Source organism: Notolepis coatsorum, assembly GCF_963971535.1.
Source record: "Notolepis coatsorum genome assembly, chromosome: 19".
NCBI lineage: Eukaryota > Metazoa > Chordata > Actinopteri > Aulopiformes > Paralepididae > Notolepis > Notolepis coatsorum.
The window spans coordinates 77,176,838-77,193,932 of record NC_140183.1 but is presented as its reverse complement, the minus strand read 5'-3'; the positions used below and the strand labels follow the sequence as shown (position 1 = coordinate 77,193,932).

General features: G+C 46.3%; 1 protein-coding gene across 6 annotated transcripts in view; it reads left to right on the top strand.

Annotated features, from left to right (window-relative positions):
- LOC311246682 (protein 4.1-like) overlaps nt 1-17,095 on the top strand; it is an 82,716-nt gene that overhangs the window by 40,867 nt on the left and 24,754 nt on the right. For 3 of the 6 annotated variants that reach the window (XM_084336886.1, XM_084336885.1, XM_084336881.1), the window contains exons 8-13: nt 68-220; nt 429-526; nt 2,047-2,219; nt 14,989-15,173; nt 16,092-16,130; nt 16,907-16,969. In XM_084336886.1, coding sequence (XP_084193012.1) covers nt 68-220; nt 429-526; nt 2,047-2,219; nt 14,989-15,173; nt 16,092-16,130; nt 16,907-16,969 — 711 coding nt within the window. Of the gene's footprint in view, nt 1-67; nt 221-428; nt 527-2,046; nt 2,220-4,995; nt 5,158-6,974; nt 7,191-7,317; nt 7,537-7,688; nt 7,914-8,450; nt 8,667-8,805; nt 9,061-10,433; nt 10,626-10,794; nt 11,023-12,299; nt 12,486-13,031; nt 13,245-13,864; nt 14,069-14,215; nt 14,399-14,988; nt 15,174-16,091; nt 16,131-16,906; nt 16,970-17,095 lie in introns of those variants that run through there. The other 3 variants (XM_084336884.1, XM_084336882.1, XM_084336883.1) reach the window with 3 other exon arrangements.

Genomic DNA, 17,095 nt, shown 5'->3' with positions numbered 1-17,095 from the left:
ATTATTTTAGAAATAATGCTTCTTTTTGAGATCTTGTAAATTGTTTGTTTTGTGTGTTTGTGCTCAGGACCTTGAGGGTGTTGACATCATGTTAGGGGTTTGCTCTGGTGGTCTGATGGTTTACAAAGACAAGCTACGGATCAACCGCTTCCCTTGGCCCAAAGTGCTGAAGCTCTCCTACAAGCGCAGCAGCTTCTTCATTAAGATACGACCATCGGAGGTAAGTTAAGAAAACACATTGTCCACTCGTCTTCAGTTCTCCCGCAAATATCTTTTTGTCTTTTTTGTGTGTGAATATGCAACGCAGAGTATTTATTCATTGTATCAGCAAGCTCCGTTTGGCATGCACAGAGAAATTATGTTGTTACGAAGAATATACTGAATTCCTTTTTTAAATTGTACTTTTATTTAATTTCTTTTACATGCAGCAAGAGCAGTATGAGAGCACAATTGGCTTCAAACTGCCAAACTACAAAGCCTCCAAGAAGCTGTGGAAAGTGTCTGTAGAACATCATACCTTCTTCAGGTGAGAGCAGATCCCCTCTTCCTCCTGCAGAACACCATACTTTAAGATATTAGATATTCCTTTATTGATCCCCTTGGGGAAATACGGGCATCATAGCAGCGTGGGGGAGGGGGGAATTAGAAAGACACAAATATAGGCAATAAAATCTGATCTGAATATAAAGATATGACCAAAAAATAAACAACGGTGCAGATGAGGGCCTGTATGCCCCATCGGTTATATTATACGTTACAATAAATATAGGCAATAAAGACTTTGAATCTGAATATATAGTAAGTAAGTAAACAGTATACACAAGGTGCAGTATACACAAGGTACCCTAACTGGCATGATATACGTCATACGTTGTAGTCTGTGCAGGTTTGGGTGGTTAAAGGAACACGCCAATATTTTGGGAAATTAGCTTACCGTCTTCACCAGAGAGAGACAAGAAGATAGATAAGATACCAGTTTCCTCTCTGTGCGTTCAGTAGAAAGCTATCTGGCTGCATGTTAGCTTAGCTTAGCACAATGAATGGAAGCGGACATGACTAACTAACACCTCTCCCGAAGGCTAACCGGCCATGTCCACTTCCATTCATTGTGCTAAGCTAGGCTAACGTGCGACATGAGCTGAAGACACTCCTCATAGAGGGGGTGGGAGGGGTTCTCCAGGATAGCGGCCAGCTTCCTTCTCAACCTCCTCTCTGCCACCACCTCTAGTTTCTTCAGATGAGAGCGGGTCCTTTCTTCCCCTCTCCTACGGTCAACTGTTCCGAACGCTGCCTAGCAACAGAGGCCAATCTCCGGTTCTCCAACCCAGCATAATTGGCTAATTGGCCCCTGCAGCTTAACCTCTCAACATAACTCTATTAGCCACCGCGGTGGAGAAGCCCCATACCTATAGCCCCGAGCTCAGAATTAAACCTCTAATGTTTTTTCTTTTTTACGTAAGGAGTCAGGAGGCAAGGTTATGGCTAAGCTTGTTACATGACACTGGTCGTTTGCAAGCATGACACTGGCACTGTGACAGTGAAGGGGCCGCGAGTGGACTCAACCAACACCCAACTTGACCTCGACTTGTATATATATGAGTCTGTCCCTTTGGGGAAGGTTGTGGCAGAATCCTGTTGAGGAATAACTGCTCTGGTTGATACTCAAAGTTCAGTCTAATTAGTAATACATAATTAATATATATATTATAATAATGACAAATTTGTATTGAAATATGAATTTCAATTGAAAGTAAAGCAAGAGAGAACCATGCAATATCATATAATGCCATATTCTTCTCAGACCACATAGACCAGATACAGAGCTCACAGGTGGATGCTGGGGTGGTGACAAGCGCAGACAAAATGCACGAGCAAGCCGGTCAGCGGAGAGGCAGCGGAGAGAACGACACGCTGAGCTTGGCGGTTTAAATAGGCCGCCCTATTAGCAGACGTGTGTGTGTGTGTGTGTGTGTGTGTGTGTGTGTGTGTGTGATACGTAGTAGCTTTGTAGGCTTTCATGTCGTCATGTGTTTGTTTTCCCCCCAGGGTGTCGTCAGTAGAGCCTCCATCATCCCGCCGCTTCCTGGCCCTGGGCTCGAAGTTCCGCTACAGCGGACGCACCCAGGCCCAGACCCGCCAGGCCAGCTCCATGATTGACCGCCCAGCTCCTCGCTTCACGCGCTCCGCCAGCAAGAGGCTGTCGCATAACCTTGACGGACGTAAGTGTCTGTCGTGTTTGTCTGTCGATGTGTCTCTGTCACGCCATATGTGTTTGGCGTCCCGTGTCTGTAAACGTGCGTGTGCGTGCGTGTGGCCTCTGGATCCTCTCTAACTTGTTCCACTCTTGCCAGCTGGAGATGATATTCTCCAGCTCCAGCAGCTCTCGGGTCCAAACAGGTCTGAGGTTGACGACTGGTTCTTGATGCTGGAGTCTGATCGACCCGAGCCCTCCCCAGGACCGTCAGGTACCAGGACTTGTGTGGAGCCACGTCAGAGTTTTCTTTCGCTTTACTTACAACATTTAGCTAACAGCCATGTTGCTTAATCTCTGTCATTGACTTCCGGTGACATTTGTTTTGCTTACTTACCTTGAGGACAACGCTTTGCTTGTTGGCACTGATGGCGAACCCATAATGTAACAGCCACCTTGTACTTTTCCCTGGTCTGATCCCAGGGTAGCTTTCGGGTCTCCGTGGCTGCTTATTAATGCAGTGTGATGCTCCACTCCCGCACCTAACAGCTCGTCGTTAAAATCTCAGCGCTGAGATTTTAATGAACCCCAAAGAAAAAAGATATAGGAATTGATACGAATTCATGCAAGGGAGTGTTTGTTCTTCAATGTTTCTTCAGTTTGAAGAAGACATCGCTTTGTGTGCTGCAGGCTGAGTCACAGTTGACCCGGTGCTTGTGGCAACGCACATGCTACATCTGGACGCCCCGCGAAACACGCCACAAATTCCCTTTTGAAACATTTCAGTCAAGTAGAAACCGGCCAGCCATGTTCCGCCTCACTCATCCGGCTTTTTTTCCTCACATGGATTTGATGTGTGTTGCTCCAGCTTGCTCTTCATTCATTCAACTCCACACTAACCTCTGCTTACCGGATGCACTGACGGTTGTATTCTGGCTTAGCATCATCGGGTTTATTCAAGAAACTACGCCTAAGCCGCTGCAACAACAAATAAAAAAAGCCCTGCCTGCATCTCTCCTCCAGAACCATTACATTAACAGTCATCTCCTCCAGAACCATTACATTAACAGTCATCTCCTCCAGAACCATTACATTAACAGTCATCTCCTCCAGAACTGTTACATTAACAGTCATCGCCTCATCGTATCTCCACAGCCAGAGGGGAATCTGTGCAGACCTTCACACAATCCTGGGAGGAGGGGCATTCTATTCAGACGGTCACAGATACCTGGCAGGAGACTGAGACTGGACAGACTGCGTCTTATACCATCACTCAGACTGTCACCCAGGCAGCCAGTCAGTTATGGCAAGGACAGGCATCTGATGAAGAAGAGCAAGGGAGACGGGAAGAAGAGCAAGAGAGACAGGAAGAAGAGTGGTTTGCCCTCCTCAGCCGTAGTCCTCCTCTTCCCTTTGTCCCGTCCTTTGAATCCGCGGAGCGACCAGGTACAGTATCTGTCCCCAAACTAATAGCCACCACCGCTGTGTTCGCAACCACATTCTGACACGACTGTCTTCCTTTTCACGTGTAATGTAGTAGGTTGTAGTAGGTAGGCTTGCTATTGCTATTCTGAGATATTCTGAGCTATTCTGATTCCGGTCTGGGAGGCCTTTGAGGTCTTTAACGTAGGAGGTCATTAACTGGCTAGCTTTAGTTGTTGTTTTTCCTCATCGGGGGCCGAGAGGGTTCACAGTGTTAACGTTTTGTCCGATGTCATCAGTCAAACGCGGCGATGCGAAGCCGAGCTCTGTGGACAGGCATTTGCAGCCTTGGCAGAAACAACAAGATGACTGGTTCAAGTGTCTCGACCGCACCTTCACGGAGCGCGCCGCCGACACTCCCCCATGTGAGTTTCTGTACGGATTTCTGTGCGAGTACCGGTAAGTAAGCAGGCAAATCAAAAGACATTTTAGTTTACTTCTACTCCACATAATACTTACCCTCTCCGTTCCGTCCCTTACAGTCTCTCCCTCACCCCGGCCCTCGGCCCGGGAGATGAAGGAGCAGGTCATGATGAGTGAGACGGAGCAGGAGGGGACCAAGGGGAAAGCCATCGAGAGGCTCCAGGAAGCAATAGCTTTGGTAGACTCACTCAGAGAGGCGGAGGCTCTGGAGGAGAGGTTGAGGGAAGTGAAGGTCCTGGAGGAGAGGCTTCAGGAAGTGGATGAGGTGGCAGTGAGAATCCAGGAAGCAATAGAGGAGGAATTGGGCAAAGAGGAAGTAGTCAAAATGGGTCAAGAAGAGGCATTGTTGTCACGGGAAGAGGTGAGGGAGTTTGTGGAGACAGTGGTGGGAGAGGCAAGGAAGGAGGTGGAGGAGACGGATGAGGGGGTCGACTTGGATGAGTTGGAGGAGCAAATAAAACGGGTCTTCTTAAAGGGCTTGTTGCCCGAAGGGGCTCAGGAAGAAGAGCGTACGCAGCGGCAGGAGAGCGTGAGGGGGGCGGCCATGGGTGGCGGTCTGAAGGACGACGAAGGAGCGAGAGAGAGGCGACGCCGGATAGAGGGGGAATGGCGAGCGGAGGTGGAGGAGAGGTCGCGGTCCCTCTCTCCGGACAGCACTGGCGCCTCCTCCTCCTCCGTGGTGGAGGTCCACAGGGTGGAGCGGACAACGAGGAATAGGGTGACTATTGTGGAGGAGAGGTGGGAGAGTCGGGGAGAGATGGAGGAGGAGCGGGGGACGGGCGTGTCAACAGAGGAGGTGTGGAGTGAGATAGAAGTTGCAGAGGAGAGGTGGGAGAGTCGGGGGGAGGCGGAGGGGGAGCGGGGGACGGGCGTGTCAACAGAGGAGGTGTGGAGTGAGATAGAAGTTGTAGAGGTGAGGACCGAGAGACGGGCTACCCCGGAAGGGGACCGGGGTGAGACGATGGTGGAGGTGAATATGCAACAATCTCCGCTGGATGACAAAGACGCCTGGTATGTGCTCTTGGGCCGCTCTCCATACAAGGCTGTCTTCAGACCGACAGGTACGGTAACGCCCATGTACAGTCAACTTTGTGCCTCTGCCCCTAAGTGGCATGTGGAGGAATTTGTATTTACCAATTAAGGCGAGACAGTACCCCCTAATAGGCACAAAAAAAAGAACTTGAATAGATATCACTATGAAACTCTCCCAGTTTGTTATGTACATATAAACTAAGAAAAAATATATTGCAAGTTTTCTGAATTTCATGTTTATATATGCAAATGAGGCACTTCCCCATTAAATAAGCACACATTTGCATGTATCGCCAAGACTCGCATCACCAACATGGATAATGCCAGATTAAAAAACTTGGTTTCATTTTGTTGATGCATTCAAAACGAAACTTTTTTCAGAGGGGATTGTGGCTATGTCCTCTTATCAGCCCATACATCAGGAAATACTGTCTACTGTCATAAAATAAAAAATGTGCGCCTAGTTTTGGTATAAAATTTACTATAAACCTGGCTATGAATGATATATCAACAAACCCCTCTGAAATAAGAAGCATAATATGGATGGGAAGAAATGTGGAAAGTGGTGTGTAAGTACTAGGGAAATGGAGTTCTGTGTCTTTGTATATAAGTAAAATGCATAAAAACTAGTTTTTCAGAACTACCTCAAAGTTCTGTATTGTAATTGTGATCTATGGACACAATCAGACCAAATGAAGTAATTTTTTTGATATTTTATTGCCACTAGTTTGAAATAAGACTTCTTCAGTCAAAAATCTACACTAAGCTGATGCATCAGAGAGTCTTTCAATGAACCGAATCTCCGCACAATGCCGGTTTTCACCGTAAATTACCTGCAAAGGATAAACAACGTGTATAGGGCGGCTTTGGCTCAGGGGTAGAGCGGGTCGTCCAATGATCGAAGGGTTGGTGGTTCGAATCCCACTCAAGCCCATGTCCATCCCATCGCCGTTGTGTCCTTGGGCAAGACACTTAACCTACTTGCCTCGTATGAATGTGTATGCATGTGAATGAATGTTGGTGGTGGTCGGAGGGGCCGTAGGCGATGATTATTCGCCACGCTTCTGTGAGTCTGCCTCAGGGCAGCTCTGGCTGCAATTGTAGCTTACCACCACCAGTATGACTGTGTATGAATGAATAATGGACTCTGTGAAGCGCTCTGGGTGTCATGAAGAGCGCTATATAAATCCAAGCCATTAGGGTATTCCTTAGGAACAGTTGTGTGTATTGTTGCTCACTGTACTTTGCACTTTGCATGTGCGTTCTTGTCATTTCAGTGTGTGTGTAGTTTGGAACTGAGTCTAAATGTCTATCTATGTATGTGCATCTTAAATCTGCTCGTACGTCCTATGAGTGTGTGTCTGCTTGGCACATGCGTTTAGTGTGTAAGGGTAAAGGTCAATCCTAGAAGAGGCTAAATGTCAACCCTAGGCGAGGGAAATAATGTGTGTTGTTTATGTGTATGAGCCCCTTCCCCACCTGGGCCCAGTTGGCAGAGAGATAAAAAACTGGCTATTCCAATACCTAACACCTATTTACCATGGGTGAATACAATATTCATTACATATTTCATCTGCATAAATCAAACAGTACTTTAATGAATCCTCTTCAGGCACGACTGGCTGTACCTTTTATCTATAAAATGGCTAAAACCTTTTGCAAGGAATACCCTAACTGAATTACATTAGCGGTACGTTTCAATATATAAATGACTTGCTGTAATGTCTTGCTAATCGTCGCAAATGTCCGTTGAGCCCACAACACAATTCTGTCCTGTCTGGTACACATCCTGGACACACGGCCCAGCTAGTATGTGACCCGTGTCTGTACTCTCTCTCCGCATCAGTTACCGCGCAGGAACGCGTCGAAGTGTACCGGGAAAGTTTCACTCCCGAGGTTGAAATTACAGCCGCCGAGGAGCCAAGGCACGTCGTAGTGGAAGAGCGAGAGACGAAACAAGAACTGAGACGTGTACAAGAAACCCAGTCGCTGAGCGAGAGAGACGATGACTGGTTTGTCCTGTTGGAAGCCGTGCCCAGAGAAACCTCTTATGTGCCACCAGGTATTCCCAGAATCCCCTGTGCTGCTTTTCAGCCGTATCAAAATGGAATCGTCTCGCCCTTGTCTTGGATCATGCTGCTTGTCCTCCCAAGCATTTAGCACTTGTGTCTTGTCTCTCCTCATATAAGCTACCTTGGAGAAACGTGTCCAGGTGGATCTAGAAGAAGGTCTCGCCTCGGAGATCGAAACAGTAGCAGACGAGGAAGTTGCAGTCGAGGAGACAAAGATATTAGAAGAACCAAGACGTGTACAAGAAATCCCCACCCAGTTGGTGAGAGAGAGAGACAACGACGACTGGTTTGTCCTGTTGGAAGCCGTCCCCCGAGAAACATCTTATGTGCCACCAGGTATTCCCAGAATCCTCCATGCTGCTTTGCTGTCCCACCAAATTACAAGCAACTCCCCATGCGCTTTGCAAATGTTTAAAATGTTTTAGTTTTTTAAAATAGTGTTTCCTATTGCTTCTATTGTCTTGAGGATTTTCTCTCTATTGTGTCAGTTACTGTTGAGGAGCGCATTCAAGTGTTACCCGAGGAGCGTGTTGAAATGACAACAGTGGAGCAGAGAGAGAAGATAACGGAGGTTGTTGTCGAAGACGCAGAGATGAGAGAAGAGCTGAGCCCTTGGCAGGACGTCCCGCCACCGCAGCCTGTGAAAGAGATGAACGACGACTGGTTTGTGCTTCTGGACGCTGTACCCCGAAAACCGTCCTTTGTGCCACAAGGTACAGTATAGCTTTGTTAAAGCTTGCTCTTTGTTTAAGATGCCTTGTGTAATATCTTCGATCGTTTGAATTTCATTCGTTCAATCTTTATTTATACTCTATAAATACACAGAGTAGTTCAACTCATTTACAGTGTCGTCGAGATGTTACATTCACAAGTGTCAGTGCGTTAATAAATACAGAAACAGACAATCGGAACAATTAAGAGAACAATAAATAATACAAAAAAACAGGTAACAATTTAAAAACAATTACATATTGTGATGACCTGATTGGTCATCAAGGTTCTAAACCGACCCATAGACACTAGAGTGTCAAGTCTCAGAGTTCTCTGCAGGGCATTCCATGAGGTAGAGGCAGAGAAGCCAACAGAAAAAAGAAATGAAGGCCTCGTTTGTGGCTTTCCACAAGGTCCTCATAGCCAGACTGCGCCGAACGAGGACCGTGTAGACCCAACCACTAAAGGACATACTTATTCCCACGTAATTGTGTGGGTAGTTATGTGACCCGTGTCTGTACTCTCTCTCTCTGCATCAGTTATCACAAAGGAACGCGCCGAAGTGTACCGGGAAAGTTTAGCTCCCGAGGTCGAAATCATAACCGCCGAGCAGCCAAGGGACACCGTAGTCGAAGACCGAAAGACGAGACAAGAACCGAGACGTGTACAAGAAGCCCAGTCGCTGAGCGAGAGAGACGACGACTGGTTTGTCCTGTTGGAAGCCGTGCCCAGAGAAACCTCTTATGTGCCACCAGGTATTCCCAGAATACCCCATGCTGCTTTTCAGCCGTATCAAAATGGAATCGTCTCGCCCTTGAAAATCTTAAATAAGCTCTTTGTTACCCCACTATATCCTAATTAGGCCTACCGGTGTTCTGTCTCTTTTGTCACCAGTCGTTGTCGTGGGGGAGTACGTTCAGATTTACCCCGAAGCAAGCGTCTCTACTGTGGTTGAGATGCCAACAGTAGAGAGCAGGGAGGAGATTGTAGCTGAAGAGACCTCGGCGCTGAAAGACAATGAGAGAACATCTCCTCGTCCACTCGCCCTGCAGCAGAGACTACCAGTGCAGCCAGTGAGAGAAAGAGACGACGACTGGTTTGCACTTCTGGATGTTGTGCCCAGAGAACTGTCCTATGTACCCCCAGCAGGTACTATCTGACCTCCTCCAATTACCCCCCTTCCCATATCACTTAGTGCAGGGAATCCCCAGGATTCTCAAACAAGATGTTGCTGAGTCGCAACTAGGAGGTGGTCCGGAGGGGGGCTGTGACCCCATCCGGGAGGAAAAGCGTTTTGCTGTTATAGAAAGCAGTTTTCTGTAATTTCAATAGAATAGCAAACACAAGGGTAACTTCCAAATATATATACACGCACACACAGTGGAACAGAGGACAGCGCAATCACATATTAGACAATGATGTGTCTGTTTCTAAGCTGGGCCCAAGCTTTCCCAAAACACATGGTTTAAACACTTGGTGGTGCTGGCACATTGTCATAGTGGAGCGGCGCCCCTATACCATTGTTTAAAGAAAGCCCTGTAGTGTGACTTTGCAGACTAACTACAAATGGTGCTTTCACACACATGTTAGACCTTTTTTTAATATGAAGTGAAATGTGACTTCTGTGTATAATGGCTTAAAACCTGTTAAGCTGTAGCCCTATTTTCAGAAATTTCGCCTAAAGGTACATGCCTAAGTAAATGGAAGATTGCTCCACTTCTACAAGGTCAATTTGCATGTTCTTGGTATCTAGGAACATCTGGGGACCTGGGGGTATGTATTCCCAGTGTCAGAAATATTCTGTTACTAGGCTTGAGTAAATTGTAATGAAAAAAAGGAAAATATAAATGATGATATTTTTTTGCATCTGCCTGTGAATAACACTATGTTACAATTGTGAGCAAACCGAGCTTGCTCACTGAGCTCATTCACCACCTTATTGAGATCAAGTGTACAAAAAATCTAAGCAAATGAATAAAGGGAAGATGATGAAGATGAAAACAGAGGGATTTGTAGATACAGTAATAAATGATAATCGATTTGAATTATAAATTCATATTTGACCTTGAACTTGACCTTGACCTTATTATGGCCAAATCATACATCTATGGATAGGGAAAAGGCTCCCCTTTCCAATGGCAGGGTTAAATCTGGATTTAGTCATTTCCTCACAGTTTTACGATAAAAGAGATATAATTAGCATTTTTCTGATAAATTCTTATTTTTGGTAAATCTTACAAAACATCGGTAAAAATTTAAATATACACTTTGACTGCTGTTTTTATAGGGTTATGGTCTTTACTCTTGGCCAACATTTAGCCAATGAGTGTGGCTTTCCAATGATACCCCATGATATGCTAATTGGTGATCTAATACGGTCTCTATTGATCGATTTATGATAAAGAAAAGCAGGGTCCCTCAATTGGGGGACCTACAGGCTTAACAGGTTAAGACTTGCCCCGTACGTTTCCTTTCCGGTTGACGGTTTTAAGAGTGTACCTCTCGTGTGTTTGTCTGATCAGTTCCTCTGGCAGTACCGACCCGAGTTCATCCCACTGTCATCAGACCCTCTGTGACTGAAGTGAAAGTCACGGAGCAGAGACCAGAGCTGGTTGTAGTGGGGCAGATTACACAGCAGCCTCTGCCAGAAAGAGACCATGACTGGTTTTCGCTGTTTGATGCCATCCGTGAGGAGGCTGTCATAGTACCACCAGGTATATCCTTCACTACGCTATTTGCATTAGCTTTTTAACCAGAATGTATCCTAAAACGTTTGCCACTCTCATGTCTTATTTCCACAGTTCAAACTTAGCATGCGTTTCATGTACATAATGCCTGTTATTGCTGTGTTTATTGACTCTTTCTTTTTTCTTTCTTTGCCAGCTGCTGCTGCTGCTGAGCGAGTTCCAGACATAAACAAGGTCAAGGTGACAACTATAGCGACTAGAACGCTGAAGAAGGTGCTAATTATTGAAGAAAGCTGGCAAGAGGAGACATGTATATCTAAAATTGCACTGGACCAAGGGGCACCGCAGGCAGAAAGGAGGGAAGCAGATGATTGGTCTCTCCTGTTCGATGTCATCCGTGAAAAGCCTGTTGTCATGCCGCCAGGTACTTTCTATAACCAAAGGCTCCCTTACTTGTCGCCTGTAGACAAAGAAACTCGCCTCCCTCCTTGATAAAAAAAATACTTATTAAAGTCCCCGTGAAATGGCTTGCAGAATGCTATTTGATTCCACATATTTATGTGTTTCCTGTAAAAACAGGAAGCTAAGGAGGGACTTGCCATGGATATTTATTGGCATTTATAGTAGCCAATAGTGCTGAATGTGCATTACAGTTGACCCATTAGCTAGCAAGCTAATGTTAGCAACATTACGCAACATTAGTAACGTTAGCTAGCAAGCTAACATTGAATATTTGTTCAATTTAGTTAAAGAGGCAGAGTGCTAGCTTAGACAATGCGCTGTAAATGTCATTCTAGAAAGCATTTCATTGGACGCAAAATTAATATACGCCCCTGTGTGCTGGATGACACAAGATAATTTTTTTGTTTTCCAGGAAATTACAAACATCCATTTTGATTTCATGGGGCCTTTAACACTTTGAGTGCCGCGCTGTTTGGTTAATTTACCTTTAGAATGCCGGCCTTTCTGGTCATTTCCTTGGAACCCAGAATACTCCCATATCAAAGGTATATGACTTGTATATATGTATCATCACAAAATAATTTTAATCGTTTTAACTCAAAACTATGATCGCGTTTGCCAAGCATGTTTTTCGTCCGTTGAAACACAGAACTGTGATCATTAGAAAAACACGCATCGCCATCACGATTACCAGTGTATATGTCTATACACGTTTCGATGGTCAAACACGCTCATGCAACGGAATCCCGAGGTGAGGACTGAATTTCTGTCCCGGGAGAAGGAGTGGCCACTCGCGAGGAGAAACTGAAAGTGAATCTGGCTATCTGACCAGAGCCCCATGCAGTTCAGACACGGGACGATACTGCCACCTGGTGATGGTCAATCAGAATGCAGTTCCAAATTTAAATGATGCAGATCGCTCTGGGCAACTGTGTAGAGCGGGGATCAAAGTAAAAATATCAAATGATCCAAAAACGTATTTATACGTTTATGGCACTCAACGATTGGCGCCCAGAAACGTAAAAACACGTTTATGGCACACAATGTGTTAATATGGCATGTAGCATAATATGGTTAACAAACCTAATTAAACGCCTTGACCCTTTTGGCTTGCTTGGAATTTGATATTGGTGTATAAAAAACAAACCAAAAAAGTATATACAGTATAGACATTTGCTGTTACTTCTGTTGTTGAGGTTTCGACGTATAGCTCTTGACTCACCTGTGTTTCTCTGTCAGCTGCTTTGGTCGAGCGTGCTCGCGATGTAGTGCCAACCATTGAGCCAAAACCATGTGTGATATTGGAAGACACCAGACCACCTCAGCTGTTTGTGGAAGTGTCCTCAGTGCAGATAAAACCATCACAACCAAGAGAGACGGACGACGACTGGTTTGAGCTGCTCGACGTTGCGCCCAGAGTACCAGGTATGCTACAATTTAGTTTGTGTTTAGGGTGGCGACACACTGGACAACGTCTCTGGCAACACGATGGGTCAACGTCCTTGCCAACAGGAAATAAAGTGAGACAGAGGGTAAATAATATACAATAGAATTGATCTGGGCAACGAGAGGTCGCCATGCAATCAGTATAAAACATTTTGAGACGTCCGCTTGTCTGACATTGCCCAGCATTGTTTCTCCGCGGAAAGCGACAGTTGTGATTGGAGGATTGCGAAAACAGGGCGGGTTTGAGGTCAATTTAGTTGTGGCAATGAAACCAGTAGAGAAGGAACCACACGCACACATACACGCACACATACACACACACAGAAAAAGGCAGATCATGGGGGGAAAATCTCTCGGCAGGTATAGAGGGTTATACAAACCTTTGAATGATGATGATGATAAATAATAAATGATGATGCATGTTCTCCCATCGGGACAGTGGCAATAGTTAACTCGACCTTCACTTTGACATTCCACCGGTCAAACGTTAAGAAGCCACTTTGGATGGTTTCTGTTTGTTTTCAGTGGCCCCGGTCGCCGTGGAGACCATAAAGGAGTTACCACAGAGAGCGAGGACAGTGTATGAACCTAGGCAGCGGGAGAAAGTGATGGTGGTGGAGGAGAGACAACCACAGATCATGGCGGTCCAAAGACCGCCTCCAGTAGAGAAGGAGGAGGGAGATGATTGGCACTGGCTGTTTGAGGCTACACATGAACAACCTGCAAAGACACCAACGGGTACTTCAGATCAGTCTGTAGCTTTTCTCTTCGTTTAAAGGTGCTGTAAGTGGTCTTTCTTTTGTTAATAATTGATAGCTCTATATTCCTACAGCCATCACTGGTATACAGTGTGTGGTCAGTAACGTGGGTCTCCCAGTCCCTCCACTCTATAGTAAACACAAAATACATTTTATCCAATCAGGAGAGAACCCTAGATATTTTTCTTTTTACTTATTTCAAGAAATCTCAAGCCAAATTTGTTGGTACTTCAAGTGCATATCTGCTTAAAATGATTTTAGATAAAAAAAATATTGTGTCAGACCATTTTTGCAGTGTGGAGTTCTCTCTCCTGATTGGATACAGTGGGAATGGGATACCAGAAAATATGTTCTGTTTACTGCAGAGCGGAGGGACTGGGAGATCTATGATACTGACCAAACACTATATATCAGTGATGGCTGTCGGAATATAGAGCTATTATTTTAACATGTAAACATGTTAAACATGATGACTTACTTAAGAAAATACCACTTACATCACCTTTAAGTCTGGTGAAATAACTTCTTTGCAACATCACATACTGGTGCCAGTATCCTGTGTTAGTGAAATGTTGTTTCTAAAGTCTCTATGTTTTTCAGTGGCTGTGGGTGAGCGTGTCTATATGTATCCTGAGGTAAGACGTCAAGAGTTTGTAGCCACAGAACAGAGAACCAAGCAGAGAGTCACTATAGTGGAGAACAGGTGGCAACAGGAGGAGGTGCTCGAGCAGAGACCAGCGCAGCCACCGAGAGAGGTGGACGATGATTGGTTTATTCTTCTAGATGGGATCCCCCAAAAACCAGGTACCCCTGACCACCACCACCACCAGCACCACAGGCTTCAATCCACCATCACGCTTGTTATACTTGACATAACCCAACCTTTATCAACACAATGTAATAATGTAAGCTTTATCAATGTATCGCCTGAAAATGTCCGTGTACTTGTAGTAGCCGCTGTCCGTCAGCGCGTCCAGGCCCAGGTGACGGTGGCCCCCGTTGGACCGGAACCGAGAGTCGCCGTGGCTGAGAGGAGGCCGCTGTTTGAGCGGAGGATCCTGGAGGAGAGACGCCCACCGGCGCAGAGAGATGTCAAGGATGATTGGTTTGTTCTGCTGGATGTTGAACGCAAAGGTATTCTAAGCTGTTCTGCGTTCAGATGATCATCAACGTTGCCACCTGTGGAAAGCATACTAACACCGACGCAAAGCTTTACGGCATTTTCTTCATGGTTTGGCTTAGAAGAGGATTCCTCCCGGAGGTCGGAGTGAACGCTCTCACCGTCGTCACGCTTTGCTCAGCATAACATCTCCACATCCCATCGGTGTTCGGCTTATCGGCTCATCGCGTCATAATAGCGTCTTCCGCCATGTGAATGGGCTGGTTGTAGCTATCCTTTTCCACCCCTCAATCTGCATTGTGGATATCTGCTTCTGCTGACTGCATCGCACTCGTCTCTCGCCTGCGGGTCTAGTCGCTCTGGATCAAGGTACGGTATGCTCAACGCAGTGTGTGTGTGCGCACCGGATCAAGGCTCGAGAGGCTTGGCCCTTAGGTACGACGCGGTCGTGCTTTCGTGTTTTTATCGCTGTGTTCATGTGGTTTTAATTGCGTCAAACTGTCGCAACTCCCGTCAACCATGCTGGAGTGTGCCTCCTTTTTTAATTCACGTTTTCGTGTCTCTCGCTCTCTTCTCGCTCTCGCTCTCTGTCCCTTTCCTCCAGTGTTCGGAACGCACCGAGGCATCCGTCCGGTCAGCGCTCCGGTCTTCTCCCAGGCCGCCCTGGCCGAGGCGGGGATCCCCATGGCTCCCCTGGAGCAGCCCCAGACTTCCACCCCCATCAAGACCATCCACCTGGAGGAGAGGAGGCTGGAGGTCACTGTGGAGGCCGTGGAGGCCGAGGTTAAGGTACATATAGCACACAATTACTGCCGTCTTGACCCGTACACACTTTTCCCCCTGCAGAATTTGAAAGCAGAAAACGATATATAAATGAGTTGCTTAAAGGAACACGACAACATTTTGGGAAATTAGCTTACCGTCTTCCCCAGAGAGAGACAAGAAGATAGATACCAGTTTCCTTTCTGTGCATTCAGTAGAAAGCTATCTGGCTGCATGTTAGCCTAGCTTAGCACAATGAATGGAAGCTGACCTCTCCCGAAGGCTAACCGGCCATGTCCGCTTCCATTCATTGTGCTAAGCTAGGCTAACGTGCAGCCAGAGAGCTTTCTACTGTACGCACAGAGAGGAAACCGGTATCTATCTTCTTGTCTCTCTCTGGAGAAGACTACAAGCTAATTTCCCCAAATGTTGGCGTGTTCCTTTAACAAAGCGGTTGTATGATATGTATGTAGACATTCTACGCTCGTTCGTGTAGCTATTGCCTGTTCTTGTGGACTTGTTGTGGAAATGAGCGTGTGCGAAGAGCGGCTACTTTGAGCGGCTCATTTCATTCTAGCTTATTGAAACTCTTTCGATGTCAATTTCGACCACAATGACCGCCGGAGAACATAGAGTAGAGGTCTCTCTCTCTCCGTGTCTCGAGTGTCAACCGTGTCTCTCTTGCTGCTTGCTGTAGCCAGCAGTGGGGAGGGAGCAGAGAGAGGTAATCTCCACGGTGACACCCACCGTCAATGGGGATGTTCGGTTTCAGGTTAGTGTCAAGACACTGGCCCCATTGCATGTGGCGCTCTCCCTCCCTCGGAGAGCGCTAAAGTCGCTCCCCAATTACGGTTAAGAGATTGTGACTTGTGACGCGGCCGTAGCGGAGCGCAGGATGCTAACGTGTGTCCCTCTCTTCTGTCCTCCCCTGGGGTCTGTCACCAGCCTGAGGAGACGGGAGAGGAGCCGGTGCGAATGCGAAAGGTCAGATCCTGTAGTCTGGATTCTCGGCATTAGTGCCATAGTCATATCTACACCCCATATCTCCATATCTCTCTCCACCCAATGACACAGGGTTTCTCATTCATCAGACTAATGTCAGCCTCTCCCTGTGCCCCCCCCCCCCCCCCCCCCCCCGCTAGGTCTTTGTTTACATTTATTATCTGTTTCAGCCACACGTGTGTCTTTATTGCGTCGAAAATGTGAGCATTGGATAAATTGATCACTGTAATTGTAAACTTTTTTCATGGTGTAACATAACTTCAATATGAAATATTATTATTATTTGTATCACGGTCAGCCTTATATCAGCGTGTATATGATTCAACGGGTCATTGTTAACATCTTGTGTTGTAAATGCACGACGTGCATGACGAGGGGGATCCATGCATCCCACTACCATGGGGGCATGATTAACTGCTACCATGGGGGGCATGATTAACTGCTACCATGGGGGCATGATTAACTGCTACCATGGGGGCATGATTAACTGCTACCATGGGGGCATGATTAACTGCTACCATGGGGGCATGATTAACTGCTACCATGGGGGCATGATTAACTGCTACCATGGGGGCATGATTAACTGCTACCATGGGGGCATGATTAACTGCTACCATGGGGGCATGATTAACTGCTACCATGGAGGCATGATTAACTCCATAACCCGCCTTAGTGAAAAGAGTAACGATGCATGTCACAAGAAACTAAAAAACAAACCAAACAACAACACACCTTTTTTGTTCTTTCATTTTTCACAGAAAAGAGCTAAGAGAATTGAGGGAGACTCAATTTATATCAGACATAGCCTTTTAATGTTGGAGGTTTGTATCCCTGTGAGATTTCAGTCTGGCTGTGTTTTCTCGCTCTCCGGCTCTGCTGCTGCTGACCATCACGCTTGACCACCACTCACACCTGTTGGCATCTGTGTCCGTAGATTCATTTGACTA